Source organism: Bos taurus, chromosome 14 (genome assembly GCF_002263795.3).
Source record: "Bos taurus isolate L1 Dominette 01449 registration number 42190680 breed Hereford chromosome 14, ARS-UCD2.0, whole genome shotgun sequence".
NCBI lineage: Eukaryota > Metazoa > Chordata > Mammalia > Artiodactyla > Bovidae > Bos > Bos taurus.
The window spans coordinates 31,368,850-31,385,949 of NC_037341.1; the positions used below are offsets into that span (position 1 = coordinate 31,368,850).

Here is a 17,100-nt window from a genome sequence, read left to right on the forward strand (position 1 = left end):
AGTCCTGGGTGTTCATTGGAAGGAATGATGCTAGAGCTGAAACTCCAGTACTTTGGCCACCTCATGTGAAGAGCTGACTCACTGAAAAAGACTCTGATGCTGGGAGGGATTGGGGGCAGGAGGAGAAGGGGACGACAGAGGATGAGATGGCTGGATGGCATCACCGACTCGATGGACGTGAGTTTGAGTGAACTCCGGGAGTTGGTGATGGACAGGGAGGCCTGGCGTGCTGCAGTTTATGGGGTTGCAAAGAGTTGGACACAACTGAGTGACTGAACTGAACTGACTGAAACAGAACAGGGGATTATATTCAATATCCTAGGATAAACTGTAATAGATAAGAATATTAAAAAAAGAATGTCTATGTGTATAACTGGGGCTTCCCTGGTGGCTCAGATGGTAAAGAATCTGCCTGCACTGTGGGAGACGTGGGTTCTATCCCTGGGTCGGGAAGATCCCTTGGAGATGGGAATGGCAACCCACACCAGTATTCTTGTCCGGAGAACCCCATGGACAGAGAAGCCTGGAGGGCTAAAGTCCATGGGGTTGCAAAGAATCAGACACGACTGAGCGACTATCACTTTCACATGGGTATAATTCAGTCACTTTGCTGTAGAGCAGAGACTGGCACAACACTGTAAATCAACTACAATAAAAAAGAAAATTGAGAAGATATGACATAGATGCATTTAATGTTATAGTTCATTAGCAGAACAAAATTTGTTAAAAGTATGACCTTCTAAAAACAAAGGAAGGCAGTGTAAAATGTAAAGTTACTTTTGTTTTAGAGTGAAAAACCTGACAGAAAATTCTTGATAGGAAAATATTCAAATAAGTCTTTATCTGTATACTGCTTTATAAAACCACAGAAAAAAGTGTCATGCTAGATAATGAAAGCCCTGGAAGTGAGTTGCTTCTACAATACTGCCAGTAGCAGGCCAAAGACAAATTTTAAATGATTAAAATCTTACATGTGGTCAATACTATCTGTATCAATCCTGTCTTAAACATCTCAAAATACATTTCCAAAAAATTCCTATAAAGTTTAATCTCAAATTTTACAATTTGTCCAGTTCATCTCAGCTTAATAATAAGTATATAGTTTACTTCTTCTAACAGGTATCATTAGGAGCTCATCCCTAAGAAGCAATAAGAAATTCTTGCAAATAGGTTTATTTATAAAGATAATTTTCCCCAAGTTTTTGGAAACTAAACCTAAAACCTTAAAAATAATGTTTTTATTAATGGCTATCAGAAATCTAGTGACAGTTCCTTAATATTTAAGAAGAAATTACAATTTTATGAAGCAAATGAAATTTAAACACTTCTTGGATGTCTGATATTTTAAAATTATGGTTAATACCATACCTGTGGACTATGAAGATCTGTGGTCAGCATGATAATTGAATAAGCCAAAACATAAGCAGTATCTGCACTGGCAAAAAGGGTTTGCCTGGAAAAATAAATGTGTCATGTTATAAACTTATACTATTTACATACACCATTTAAATAACTTACCTCTAACCCCACATCACTTTTCATTTTCTCTCTCAAGATTTATGTTCTACCTCATAATATTTTATGGAATTGTCTCATCACTTCCAGGTCGTAGACAATCTAAGTTCCCTGGGGCAGGGGGTTATGGATCACCCGAGGCTCCCAGAAGAGGTTCTGGAATCAGCCAGCAATCAAAAAACATCTGAATCTGAATCCTGCTTACCCTTGGTTGCATTCTAGATATCTTGCAGCAAATTTTTCCATTAATCGATCAATTTTCTGAGCTTCCCCTGGAAGACGGAATCCTTCCAGAAACATACGAAGGGCTGAAACAAAATCTTTTCCTGAAAAGTCATGTTGGTCCACATAAGCATACATGACTTCTTTGTTAAATTTATCATTATCTCCCAGGAATTCACCCACTTGAGTCTGAAGAATAAAAGACAGAAATTGATATCCTAGTGGAACATTACACTTCCCACACACCCAATTTTTTAAAAAGCAGAGAAGTCCATAAGATCCACAGTTAACTAGTCCATTAACCACAGGGTTAATTAACTATTTTGAATGTGAAGTTAAATGTACCAAAATGCATTAAAAAATAAAAATCAAGATATTTTTTGAATATAGAAAATTAAAAAGCAAAATTAAGAACAGCTAGGTAGTTTATTTTTACATACTTAGGGCATTTGAAAGGGGCAGCAACACATATTATTGTTAACTTAAAAAGAAATCCTATAGAAAAGGCTAGGATGAAGTAACATGGTGTTCTTACTGAGTCTAATCTTTCCTCTTGGTGTAAGAACTGGGCAATGTCTTCAGGGGTGGTGCCAAGCATCCCTTGTTCTTGGAGGTACTGGATTCCTCTCTTTGGTTTCTTAGTAAATCTGGATGATGTTAAAGTTAAAAGGAACATTAGAAACAGAAAGCCATTCATATTCCCTGAAAAGATCTAAAACTACAGTAAATTAGGTTTCCAGCACTTTACTTAAAATAATCAATGAACAAATGCACAAAAAATAATACATTATGCAAAGTTTTATTTTTTCTTCTTAGACAAGAATCTCAAATGGAGGGCAATCTTTATCATTGATACAGATCATTTCATATGTGAGATAAGGCCCTTCAGTAGATAAACTCTGAGTAAAAGGATATGAATACTAAATTTCTCATGCTTTTAATATAGAGTCTCCCTAAGTGCTCACGGAGAAGGCAATGGCACCCCACTCCAGTACTCCTGCCTGGAAAATCCCATGGACGGAGGAGCGTGGTAGGCTGCAGTCCATGGAGTCGCTAAGAGTCAGACACGACTGAGCGACTTCACTTTCACTTTTCACTTTCATGCCTTGGAGAAGGAAATGGCAACCCACTCCAGTGTTCTTGCCTGGAGAATCCCAGGGACGGAGGAGCCTGGTGGGCTGCCGTCTATGGGGTCACACAGAGTCGGACACGACTGAAGCAACTCAGCAGCACAAGTACTCAAGTAATCTTGGCTCATTCTTTTATTCAATGATTAATTCTAAGTTTCCTGCTTTTAAAACACACAACTGGAATTTTGGTGACTGTTTTAACTACAACCAGATGGCGTTATTTCCCTTATAAAAAAAATTTATATACCCAGTGTTTTCAAAATAAACTTCACACTGATTAGACAGACATACAAAACCTTCTTCCATACAGCTTGTTCCTCTCATCCACCTCCACGCATCCCCTTCTCATTCCCTAAACAAAAAGTATTTGCAGCATCTTATTTTCTCCACATGCCCTTGTGCTCCATTCACTGGAGAATTCTCCTTCATGGTTTAATATCTGAGTCAAGTGTCACCTCTCTGTTCCTAAATCATTTCTTTCTCCCTTCATTGGTCCAACAATTAGTTTGTGGCCCCATCACCTGGGTACTGCAAGCACTCCTAACTGGTCTCCCTATCTTGTGTTTGCTCACATTCCCATAATTTCTTCAAGCTGCTGGCAAGGTCATGTGTCGCAAACAGAAATCTGTCGCTGTTGGACCTCTGGCTTAAAATCCTTCAATAGAATACCAACACCGAGAACAAGACAAAACCTTCTTTACATGGAGAAGAGAAGCCCCTGTAATCTGGATCCAACTCAGTGCTCTCATGTCACCTCCTGCCGCGCTTAACCATGGTCCTCAAACGTCCTCCTGTCCCTCTGCCAGTGCCATTCTGTCTGAAATGTCCTCCCCTGCTCTGTCCTCCCAACACTCCCCTATCAACTCCTAATTAAACTGCTGCCACATACACAAATCAAAATCAAGCATTCTTCCCGGAGATAAACACAACTTCTGCTCTTGAGAAGCTCTCACTCTAACTGTAATAGTAAAAATTATTTTTAAATTTTTATAAATTAAGAAAACATTTAACAGTGAAAATGCAACAAATAATGTATTATTGAGAAGACAGAGCAGCAAAGGAGTTGACTGGTTAACAGAGATGACCGTGATCGAGCTCCTGGGAAGGTGACTATGGAGCTGAGCTTTGAAGAATGCTGACAACTCTTATGAACAGTAAGAAAAATATCCCAGAGAGGAAGAGGTCATACAAACACACAAAAGCATAAAGCATAAGACAGCATGATATTAAATAGCTCTGCATTGTTGGAAAAATCAGGTGAGATGAAGAGGTACCTAAGAGACCAGCAGATTTAAATCATGAGGGTATTATGAGCTATGAGAAAAAGCTGTGGCTTTATCCTCTAACAGGGAGAGAGGAGGGAAACAGAAGCAGATTTCATTCAAAGAAAGAGGACTCCAGCTAAGTGTAAGAAAAGATGAAAGAATAAATGAGACCAAAGAAAGCAAGCCAACTAAGAGAGTTTAATACTCAAGGCATGAAATGGTGATGGCGTGACTTGAGAAAACAACTGTGGGAGATAAAGACAATAAACTGCAGAAATATTCTGGAAGTGGAATCAACTGGATTTAGTGACACATCAGATCAACTGAGGAAATCTAAGGTAATTCCTGCGATTCTAGCTCATTACTTAGTAGCATGCTGGGGTTACTACCCTGGATGGGAAACAATAGGGTTTTCTATTTGTCGTTTGTTTTGGGTTGTATTGGGGAGTTGATTATGGAGACTGATAAATATGGTTATGGACATGCCGAGTGTGAGAAGTTATGCAGTGTCCACGGGAGATGTCCAATGGGCAATTAGAGAAGAGTCTGGAGTTCAGTAGAGTTTCTATGTGAAAAATAACACTTGAGGGTTGTGAGATGTTAGCACACAGTAGTTGAAGTCATGAGGGACAGACACTGGAAATGTTAAGACATGTGGTCTGGATGAAGAGCCCATACCAAGACTGAGGTGGCATGGTCAGAAGGTAGGAGGGACCGAACAGAGTGGTGTCATGAAAGGAAGAGCTGAGGAAGAGTATCTTGCGAGCACACTGTGCTCACTGCAGTGTGAAGCAGAATGCACGCGCAGTGGCTGGGAGGAGAACTGGAGGCAGGGGACATGTCCACTCAGGGGCCCAGTGAGTGCTCCCTCACTCCTCAGTATTAATACTTCAAACTGAATTTTCCTACCTTGGCATAACTCTGTATAACACTCCACTATGGACATCACTCAGTACTAGTAGAAAATATATTTTGCCCATACTTGGACTGTAATATCAAATATAAGGATAACCTCAGATATACAGATGACACCACCCTTATGGCAGAAAGTGAAGAACTAAAAAGCCTCTTGATGAAAGTGAAAGAGGAGAGTGAAAAAGTTGGCTTAAAGCTCAACATTCAGAAAACTAAGATCATGGCATCTGGTCCCATCACTTCATGGCAAATAGATGGGGAAACAGTGGCTGATTTTATTTTTTGGGGCTCCAAAATCACTGCAGATGGTAACTGCAGCCATAAAATTAAAAGACGCTTACTCCTTGGAAGGAAAGTTATGACCAACCTAGACAGCATAATAAAAAGCAGAGATATTACTTTGACAACAAAGGTCCATCTAGTCAAGGCTATGGTTTTTCCAGTGGTCATGTATGGATGTGAGAGTTGGACCATAAAGAAAGCTGAGCACCAAAGAATTGATGCTTTTGAACTGTGGTGTTGGAGAAGACTCTTGAGAGTCCCTTGGACTGCAAGGAGATCCAACCAGTCCATCCTAAAGGAGATCAGTCCTGGGTGTTCATTGGAAGGGCTGATGTTGAAGCTGAAACTCCAATATTTTGGCCACCCCATGCAAAGAGCTGACTCATTTGAAAAGACCCTGATGCTGGGAAAGATTGAGGGCAGGAGGAGAAGGGGACGACAGAGGATGAGATGGTTGGATGGCATCACCGACTCAATGGACATGAGTTTGAGTAGGCTCCGGGAGTTGGTGATGGACAGGAAGGCCTGGCATGCTGCAGTCCATGGGGTTGCAAAGAGCCGGATATGACTGAGCCACTGAACTGAACTGAACTGAACCTTCATAGTTCTTGGTAAACAGTCCCAAGTACCAAACATGTGTTTGCTGAGTGACTTACAAAATTTCAATATGAGCATCTGTTTGCACATACTAGACCCTGTGACCTCAGAAACAAGGACTGTTTCACTCCTCAGGTTTCCCAGCACTTTGCATAATGTCTGCAACAGATGGGACTTCAATAAATACTGAATGAACAGTTAGATGGAGAAGGCAATGGCACCCCACTCCAGTACTCTTGCCTGGAGAATCCCAGGGACGGGGGAGCCTGGTGGGCTGCCGTCTATGGGGTCGCACAGAGTCAGACACGACTGAAGCGACTTAGCAGCAGCAGCAGGAGCAGAACAGTTAGAATAAATGAATCAATGAAGTATTGATGGCTGTTTCTGAGGCTACTTTTGAGATTTTATAGTTTTATGATGATAAGTATGTGTACATTTTATCAACTTTTTTTCTTTTAACATTAACAGTGAAAAGGGACCCCTGAACATTTAGCAAAAGCTGCTGCTTAAGATTCAGGAAGAAATGCTTTACAGTGGAAGTAGCAAGCCAAGTAAACATATAAGGGAATTTTTTTTTAACAGTTTAGATTCATGGATTGAGATTCATGGATAAAAGCCAGCAAGTTCAGTTTTCCTTAGAGAATCTCTTTGAAAGAAGAGACCGGCGATAAGAGGAAGGAAAGCAGTATGGGCCTATTTAGACCCAAAACAGCCCAGGAGCTGATAGCACACAGCTTAGCAGGAAAACTGACTTCACAAGAGCAGAGTCTGGTACAGTATTCAAGTCTGAAAATGAGGTGATCACCTTATCAACATATAAAAATGCAAGCAGTAACAATCAATCACTAATAAGAGTAGCACATCCGTAACTGAAGTGAGGAAAATATGAAACCTGTAAAGGAGCAACACTGGCAGGAGACGTTCTATACTTGAAATTTTCTGAGTTCTTGCCTGCTTAGGGAATACAATGGGGGATTCTTTAACTGAGCTAAATGAACAAAGCAAAACTGCTCGGATGATGTTCAACAGCATGTAAAATGAGGTACAAAATTAACGCACATCACAAGGGTCTGTCTGGGCTAGACTCCAACGAACAAGGGGCGCGGACTAAGGAGTCACCGGAAGTCTTGGGTCTGGTTGAACTGTGCCTCATTTTATTCACTGAAGGGTGGGAATAAGAAGGGACTGAATATAATCCAAAGATGTAGAGAAACCCAGGACAAGGCGGCACAGAACTGGCAGAGGAACGTTCAGTAACATTTCTCCTTAGAATCGTACACTCACAAGTCTATCCCTTGTTCTATTATTTCTTTCTGCTGCTTGAGGACTTCGAACTGCTCCGGATTATCAGTGCCAGACATCTGTGTGCTGTAGCTGCCTATTCCTGATGATGACGTTGACTCCAGGGAATTTAAACTTCCGTATCTGTTTATTGTCTCTGGGTGTTTCATTTCACTCGTCTCTTGCTCTGAGGGTTTTTCCTGACCTGTAAGTTGAAAAACTGCCTCAATAAATTATTCTGTCAAAGGAAAAAGATTTCTCAAATAAGGCAAGATAATTTCATGTTGCTTAATATCTATTATTTAATACAAATAATGTATTAACTGCCGTAACAGATCATATACACTGATACTACAACACACTGCAATTAGTACGTGTACAATTTGTACCATCAGTTCTTTTCACAACTACAGTGCTGAGTATTCACTGGGTTTCTGCTCTCAGCTCAAGGAACAGTTTTGGAATAGTTTTCCCTCATAGCACTCGTGACTAAGATAACACCAAGATGACCCTGCAGCTATGAGTTTTTCTCTGAGTAAGGGTAAATGTCAAACATAAATGAACAAGTCAATCTTCTTAAAATATTTCTGGTTTTTATATGTTTCTTCTATAATTATCTTCTAACAAAGCTGCATAAACATGATTCACTTTAATGTGATATGCAAAATGCTTCTGGAAGATTTAGAAAGAAAAAAGTTTGGATAACTAAGTTGAGAAATTCATAATTTTAAGTTTGTTATTTAACTCACAGAGAACTCTGCTTCATCAGCTAAATGGGAAAGATGTCATTAAACTGGTTCAGTGGCATCTGCAACCATCCTCCACAGTATCACTTACTTAAATGACGAAAAATTAGGTTCAAATATCAGCTTACCAAGAGTCGTCTGTGAGTTGGGATTCACATACTGATCCTTGCTCCATTCAACCATGCACTTCAAAATTGACACTAAGCATTCTAAACCTTTTTTCCTTAGGCTCAGTTCCTACAAAAGAATTCATAAAAGCAATTAAAACAACAACAAATCTTTTAAGGAGAACAAATAGCTCTTCCTTGGCAAAGTTCCAATTTGAAAATGTTTTTCAAGTTCTTACCTGAACATTACTCATACCAAGTTCCTGACTGCCTCGTCCTTGGGCAATTTTTGACAGATCATTTACTAGTCGTTCAAATATGTTTGCTGCATTTAAGTCACAATCATAGTTTACATATATATCCACTACACTCTGAGCATCTGTAACAGACCAATATGTTAATTTTAACAAAAGGCATCTAGAATATGGCCTTTTAAATATCTCACAGTAAGAAAGAGATAATAAAGAAGGGTAATTTCAAATACCTGCACAAATCCTTGTTAATGTCTGAATAACCATCCATTTGTGGTCAAATGAGCTGGTAGAGGTCTCCAAAATATATAGGAAAATTTCTTTAAAGAACACCTGTGATTAGGGAAAAACCTCTACTTAAAATATTGTTTATAATTCATACATGTGATCGCTTTGTAAATGTCCCTTAGTTGTAAAGCAAAGATCAGGACCCAGGGTCCTGGGGTTCAACTCCTTTAGAGTTCTGTTTCTGAAATGTCAGGACTTCAATAACATGAGCTGGTCACTCCCACTGGCCTTTGCAATAAAAGAACTGACTTCACATAACTGTATTTTGTTATCACATAGTCACTACAAATGAAATCTGCAAAAATCTGGAGTTCTGGGAGATTATTTCTTAAATATATTTACAAAACTAATAAAACTCCTATTTCATTTTTTAATCCCCCGTAGACCATAAACTATATTCTATTCATCAGTTACATTTTTTCAGACATTATAGTACTGGGCAAGCCTGAGGGTTCCTAGATTTTAAAGTAACTAATGTTATAATCTACACAATTAAAAAGGATCTAATTCTCATATATTGTTATATTTTTATAATTATTCACACAAGTAGAAATCTATGTCTGAAAACTATAAAACTATTTCTAACTATTCTTTACATCAAATAATGTCCAGCACAAAGGGTTTAGTTAACCTAATTAATTTCAATTTAAGAGCTAAGAATTTTCAGACTCATATTTATTTTGGAAAAGTAACTGTAACTTAAGAGGGGATAAGTGATAAAGAAAACCTAGAACAACATAATAACTTTTATGGCACATGCTATTATGAATCCAAAAATTCATATTTATAATTTAGGACTACTAACATCTTCGCCTCCCCAAATGGGTGATGTACCCTTGTAATGAGCTTTTCTTTCACAAAATTTAATATATTTCTATGACTTGCCCAATGTCAGTATTTCCTGTAAGACTGTAAGCTCTTAGAGGGCAGATACAAGGTCATTCTTGCTAAGCATTGTGTCCACACTGCGTGGCATATACAGTAGGCATTCAATGCATATTTGCAGCCACAGTTCCCAAATACTGCACCAAGGCGCCCGAGAATGCTGCAGCAAACTCAAGATGGATGCCATGAGAATTTCTGAGGGAAAATTCAGAGGGAAATACAAGAGTCCCTCTGAGTATCTGTGGAAACCTCAAAAGACTGTTCACAGATTCATCATCAATTAGATCACACTACATTCCTTTCAATGACATCATCATTTTCGCAAACCTGGGGATTAGTGGTTGCTATGAAAAGTAGCAGGTAGTCCATGAAAATCAAAGGAAGAAATGAGGGGGGCAGTGTCCAGTTTGATTCCAAGGTCTGAGAAGTTGTGTAGTGTCCAACAGGCTCATACATTCCAGTAGTCAGTAACTGCTATTTAACAATGACATAAAACCTTTTTTATTTCAATTTATGTGTGCTTCCAACCCTGCCCCCAAATGCAGACTTCAGTTATTCAGCGGCTCAGTCGTTTCCGACTCTTTGCGACCCCATGGAATGCAGCACGCCAGGCCTACTTGTCCATCACCAACTCCCGGAGCCTACTCAAACTCATGTCCATTGAGTCGGTGATGCCACCCAATCATCTCATCCTCTGTCATCCCCTTCTCCTCCTGCCCACAATCACTCGCAGCATCAGAGTCTTTTCAAATGAGTCAGCTCTTCGCATGGGGTGGCCAAAGTATCGGAGTTTCAGCTTCAACATCAGTCCTTCCAATGAATACCCAGGACTGATCTCCTTTAGGATGGACTGGTTGGATCTTCTTGCTGTCCAAAGGACTCTCAAGAGTCTTCTCCAACACCACAGTTCAAAAGCATCAATTCTTTGGTGCTCAGCTTTCTTTATGGTCCAACTCTCACATCCATACATGACTACTGGAAAAACCATAGCTTTGACTAGAAAGACCTCTGTTGGCAAAGTAATGTCTCTGCTTTTTATTTATTTTTAAACAGAAGTATTTTTATTTTTATTTTTTTACTTTACAATATTGTATTGGTTTTGCCATACATCAACATGAATCTGCCACGGGTGTACACATGTTCTCTGCTTTTTAATATGTTGTCTAGGTTGGTCACAGCTTTTCTTCCAAGGAACAAGCATCCTTTAATTTCATGGCTGCAGTCATCATCTGCAGTGATTTTGGAGCCCCCCAAAATAAAGTCTGACACTGTTTCCACTGTTTCCCCATCTATTTGCCATGAAGTGGTGGGACCAGATGACATGATCTTAGTTTTCTGAATGCTGAGTTTTAAGCCAACTTTTTCACTCTCCTCTTTCAAACGCAAGTACTTCCCTTTCATCAAGAGGCTCTTTAGTTCTTCTTCGCTTTCTGCCATAAGGATGGTGTCATCTGCATATTTGAGGTTATTGATAGTTCTCATGGCAATCTTGATTCCAGCTTGTGCTTCATCCAGCCCAGAGTTTCTCATGATGTACTCTGCATATATGTTAAATAAGCAGGGTGACAATATACAGCCTTGACACACTCCTTTTTCCTATTTGGAACCAGTCTGTGTTCCATTCCAGTTCTAACTGTTGCTTCCTGACCTGCATACAGATTTCTCAGGAGGAAGGTCAGGTAGTGTGGTATTCCCATCTCTTTCAGAATTTTCCACAGTTTACTGTGATCCACACAGTCAAAGGCTTTGGCACAGTCAATAAAGCAGATGTTTTTCTTGAACCCTTTTGCTTTTTTGATGACCCAACGGATGCTGGCAATTTGATCTCTGGTTCCTCGGCCTTTTCTAAATCCAGTTTAAATATCTAGAAGTTCATGGTTCACGTATTGCTGAAGCCTGGCTTGGAGAATTTTGAGCACTCCTTTACTAGCGTGGGAGATGAGTGCAACTGTGCAGTAGTTTGAGCATTCTTTGGCATTGCCTTTCTTTGGGATTGGAATGAAAACTGACCTTTTCCAGTCCTGTGGCCACTGCTGAGTCTTCCAAATTTGCTGGCATATTGAGTGCAGCACTTTCACAGCATCATCTTTCAGGATTTGAAATAGCTCCACTGGAATTCCATCACCTCCACTAGCTTTGTTCGTAGTGATGCTTCCTAAGGCCCACTTGACTTCGCATTCCAGGATGTCTGGCTCTAGGTTGGTGATTACACCATCATGATTATCTTGGTTGTGAAGATCTTTTTTGTATAGTTCTCCTGTGTATTCTTGCCAGCTCTTCTTAATATCTTCTGCTTCTATTAGGTCCATACCATTTCTGTCCTTTATTGAGCCCATCTTTGCATGAAATGTTTCCTTGCTCTAATTTTCTTGAAGAGATCTCTAGTCTTTCCCATTCTGTTGTTTTCCTCTATTTCTTTACACTGATCACTAAGGAAGGCTTTCTTATCTCTCCTTGCTATTCTTTGGAACTCTGCATTCAAATGGGTTTATCTTTCCTTTTCTCCTTTGCCTTTCTCTTCTTTTCACAGCTATTTGTAAGGCCTCCTCAGACAATCATCTTCCCTTTTTGCATTTATTTTTCTTGGGGATGGTTTTGATCACTGCCTCCTGTACAATGTCACAAACCTCAGTCCATAGTTCTTCAGGCAGTCTGTCAGATCTAATCACTTGAATCTATTTGTCACTTCCACTGTATAATCCTAAGGGATTTGATTTAGGTCATACCTCAATGGGCTAAGTGGTTTTCCCTACTTTCTTCAATTTAATGCAGACTTCATTGTTCAGAAAAATAATTGTTTAGTTGTTTGGACCTAATTGTTTAATAAATGGAACTGTTGGATATTTCGTCTGGAGTAAGTACACCATGGAAAGATGAGAAGCTTAATGGTGCTGTGAATCAGTGTGAATATCCCTCATTTATGGGATAAATAAAAAACACAAATTTGGAGAAAACAGGGGAAAACGTCTTTAGCTACTATCTATGGGTTATTGAATTGCACTAATAAGCAAAAGACTATCAGAGTAATTTAAGACACAATGCCGATCAACAGGGGCTCTAAAAAAAAATTCTAAAGATTTACAGAGCACCTATCATGAAATACATGTAAAATAACAGAAGTACTTTGTCTTCACATAATAGATATTGTCTTGAAAAAGTGTGTATAAACTGTATTTTCTAAAATAGATATGTAAGTTACTACCCAAGGAAAAATCATATTATAAAAACTCTGAAGTGAATATTCTCATAAAATAAATCTTCATGTAACAACCATCTCAATTCTGTTTTGCAAATTTAGGTTGTTTTATGTTGGCTTCTCTCCAACTGGAACACAGTTCATCCTGTATTTGAATATGTTCGGTACTCTTAAAAGCATATCTATATTTATCTTGTTTTATCTTCATATTCTCCCCACAGGGGACAATCGAGAGTGAAATAAACCTGATCGCTTAAAAAAAAATAAACACAACAACAGACTATTACTACAATAGTTTTAATGAGAATCTACCATCTATGAACAGACAGGAAATTTCTTTAAGTATTTCCCTTTAAATTCATGCCTACACAAAATTTTTTATATCAAATTTATTTTACAGAAACAGTAATCACAACTTAAATGAGCTTTATGGTATCTGGTTCCATAAGAATTTATACTTCACAGAGTCATTTAAATAGTACTTAAAGCAGTCGTCTCAGAGTAGTAGTCACTGAATGCACAAAAGTCTTCCAAAATTTTCTAATGTCAATTTAAATGCCTCATCATCAAATGAAATACTTTTGGTTTGCTACAGAAGCAAAAGTTTCACAAGTTTTTATTTTAAAGTCTCTTATTTGTAGTTCCTGAAGATAATGAGAAAAAACTATCTAAAAACAGTAACTTTCTAGTTTTGCCTTGTATTATTTTAACATATATATGGCAAACTTCAAAAACTTTACAACAAAAATGCACCTGAAACTTCTTCCTGTCCAAAAATAGAACCCAAATTAAAAAATTTTTACTTTAAATACCAAAGCCTTATTCTGTCTCATTCCCATAATAATGCTCTACATGAATCTGATACTACAGAACATTTACAATAAAGGAGATATCAAAACTCTGGCAAAGTAATAATGTATTCTTCCTGTGAGCTAATGAATTATTAGAGTCAGGAATAAAAATTAAAATGTAACCTGCATACCATATCAAACAAAACATGAAGGTAAAAGTTGACTAGCAGAAGTGTTTCTAAATTATATCATGTCCCAACCAAAACAAGTATTTCCACAAAGGACAAATTGTGAAAAGAAACCCATTAAATAGGTAAAACATAAAGTGCTGTTTTTATATACTGAATTATTTGAAGGTGTGAAAAAAAGATCATGAATTGGTACACTTGCATAATACATGTCATGGTTAGAAACATCCCCTAGGTTCATTTTGCTAAGTCTCTGGAAATATTTTAGAATGATGTAACTGTTATTCTAGTTCCAAAGATGTTAAGAGAAAACTTGAGGAATATAATAAGTACACTGGGGAAAAAATACAAAAGTTAAAATTTCAAATCTCCTAAATATAATCCCTAAAATATAATTCTTCGTGATCACCTCTTTAAAGTACTAAAAACTTAAATAGCTTAAAACCACATAGACAAAGTATTTATTTAGAGCTTCCTTTCAAGATAACCAAATTCACTATTACGTACCATACATACAATAGGAAAGTTACTGTGAGGACCAAATTAATTCAAGACAATTAAAACCATTCGTGGAACTACTATAAATTCTGTGAAGGCAGGAGCTATGTCTTAATTTGATTTGGCATTCTTAGTGCTTACTGAGTGCTTAGCACTTTGTAGGCAAATGTTAACACAACAATACACAAGTATTATTTCATGTTCTGAACTTTCCACTGTGTTAAAATATGATTTAACATGAAACAAATGAAATATCCAACAATGCCTAAATGCAGAACATACCTCAATCTGCATCTTCAGATGTGTTTTGAAGTTTGATAACAAAGTAAGAAATATGGAAAGAGACAGCTCAAAAACCTCTGGGACAGATGAAACTCCATTTTTTGAGAGTGCAACACACAGATACTGCTTTATAGCATTAATAAACATCTCATTTGTCCTGAAAATAGGTCCTGCATTCTGCAGAATGGATAGAAGTAACTGCAGTGAAAGAATCTTGGATCGTAACTCATGAGACCTAAAATACAAAAAAGAAGGCACAGTATGTGGACAAGTGTAACATCATGGTGACAATGGGTTGTTCCGAAGATATTTCCTATACCACATAATTCCATAAACCTTTACATGGAAAGAAAGAGAAAACTCAACAGCATAAAAAAAGAAAAGTACACAAATAAGTTTAGCCGCTAGTAATACGTAGTTCCACTGGTGTTCTCTTCTACCACATAACTTCAAGAACTTTTATCATTCACACATATCTAACATCAGCTTACTCCTTTGAACAAGAAAAGATTTATGCCTTGTTCCTGTCTTTCACAAATATATTTCACTCTTTATAAATCATTGTGAACTTCTCAGACGAAGGGCCAAATTTAGTATAAATAGGTTCCAAAGTACTTTTTTTCTAAGTTATGCTACTCAAAAATCCTGAACAGTAATAAAAAACACTATTAGGGCATTAACAAAGCATTATTTAAAGCTTACTTTTTCAGTAACCATTTAAACTTAAAAAAAAAAAAAAAGAGGCTTTTAGAATACTTGTACCTCTTAGTAGCTTACCCATTCACTCTATTAATAAATATTTTTATAATGAAAAGCTGAAAAATACATTTAAGCTTAAATTTAAAATTTTATTTTTCTGATCAATATCTAAAATTTTAATTATCAGGATTTCACAAATACAATTTTTCTCCCATTGAAACAGGTTTTTTAAGTCCAATAGACCAAGGAGATTGAGTGATTTATCCTTGGCAACTTTCCAAATACAGGACACATTTAAATGCTTAGCAGATGGTTCTTATGTTTGTTTATTCCAAATTTTACTCAGTCACATTTCTACCATATAGTAAGCTTAATTGCTCTTGATTTCTACCTTAAAAATTTATGGTTAAAGTGTCAAGCGACTCAAGGACCTAAAACTAACAGGGAATATTTAATTTTATGCAAATAGGAACCACAAAAAATACTGCCATCTTTGAAATGAAACTGGAACCAATAATATCACAGCTCATTAATACACAGTCATGTTTCCAAGATGGCCTATGCCTCTGAATCTAAGAATCCGTATGTACAGCAGATATAGTATTACCAAAACCAAAACCAACCACCCTGCCAAAAAGTAGATAAATCAAGTTAGAAACAATGAGAGCTAAGACTGAATAGCTACAGGAAAATACAGAGTGGACCAGGTATTCCCCCTTGCTGCCGAGCTTTCCCAGGCTTATCCACTACTGCTACTTCCTAGTCTAGCTCACATTTATCACCCTTTTTGCTCAATTCCAACGGTAGCTAAATCCTGTAGCTTACCATTCTCTAACACAGTTTTAATGTTTCCCCAGTTGTATTCCCAGCATCTAACAGAATGCCTTGTTAGCATGGATCAAAATAATCAATGGATTTATTCATGTTCTTATTTAAACATTAAGTATCTACTAAGTATAAGATATCTATCAATGAAGAAATGAGCAAATCACTGTCTTATAACACAAGTATACTTTTGATAGGCAAAACAAGCTTGAAATTACAGGTTTGCAGTTTTTCATGGGGTAGTTTCAAATTATTAATATGATTCCAGCTTAAAGAACAATTCCTGGATCATTATCTTAGAAAGGCCACAAAATATAAAGAGAAGCAAACACAAAAAAGAAAATTATGTAACTATATATAAGAGATCATTAATTTTGGAAAAATACCATTCAAGATAGAAAATCATATATTCTGGAAAAAGAACAGTTTTAGGGGTAGAAAATCTGATCTCTTTCAAAATTCAGTTCCAGTATTTAATGACTCTGGTGGTCAAGAAGGTTTTTTTTATGGTCCAACAAAATTTCCTAGTATTTGATTTAAACCCACCATGTAGGAGGATAATTTATATTAATCCTCATAATTATCCTTTGTAATATTAAAGGTTTGATTTAGGAAAAACAAACATATAAGGCTTTTAAGGTCAATAATATTTTTAAATAATGGCAAAAATGGCCTTCAACACTAGGACCAAATTCTTATCTTCTCCTTAAAGAAGGTTTCATCAATCCAGAATGAGCTGTCAAAGCTGTCAGTTTCCGCCTCCCCTCATACTAAAAATTTTAAATATATAGTTATAATCAACTTTTATATTGTAATCTGAACAACCTTAATCCTTTTTATGTAGCATCTGTATTTTCAAAGTATGTAACAATCAATAAACTGTACTTCTTTCTGCCTCTCAGGATTTGGGCCTAAAAAGATTTGAGAGTTCCAGGTTTTTGGGCCTAAAAGATGTTTCTCACTGAATCAGTAATCTGTGACAAAAGAAAACAAAACTGTAGAAAGTGTAACAAATGTGGTTTCCCAAAACTTATAAAGTTTTTAATATAACTGTCTCCAGTCTTCTTCCCAGTTGACATCTAGAAACTGAAATAGAGTCTTTAAAATGAATTTCCCCCTATTTCAATATTCCTTTCT

General features: G+C 37.2%; 1 protein-coding gene across 3 annotated transcripts in view; it reads right to left on the minus strand.

Moving 5' to 3' along the window:
* Window positions 1–17,100, minus strand: part of ARFGEF1 (ADP ribosylation factor guanine nucleotide exchange factor 1) — a 128,590-nt gene that overhangs the window by 40,896 nt on the left and 70,594 nt on the right. For all 3 annotated transcript variants that reach the window (XM_059893121.1, NM_173997.3, XM_059893122.1), the window contains 8 exon segments: window positions 14,440–14,674; window positions 8,545–8,644; window positions 8,300–8,439; window positions 8,082–8,190; window positions 7,211–7,412; window positions 2,273–2,384; window positions 1,721–1,926; window positions 1,369–1,453 (listed from right to left, as the gene is read on the minus strand). In XM_059893121.1, the coding sequence (XP_059749104.1) occupies window positions 1,369–1,453; window positions 1,721–1,926; window positions 2,273–2,384; window positions 7,211–7,412; window positions 8,082–8,190; window positions 8,300–8,439; window positions 8,545–8,644; window positions 14,440–14,674 (1,189 nt within the window).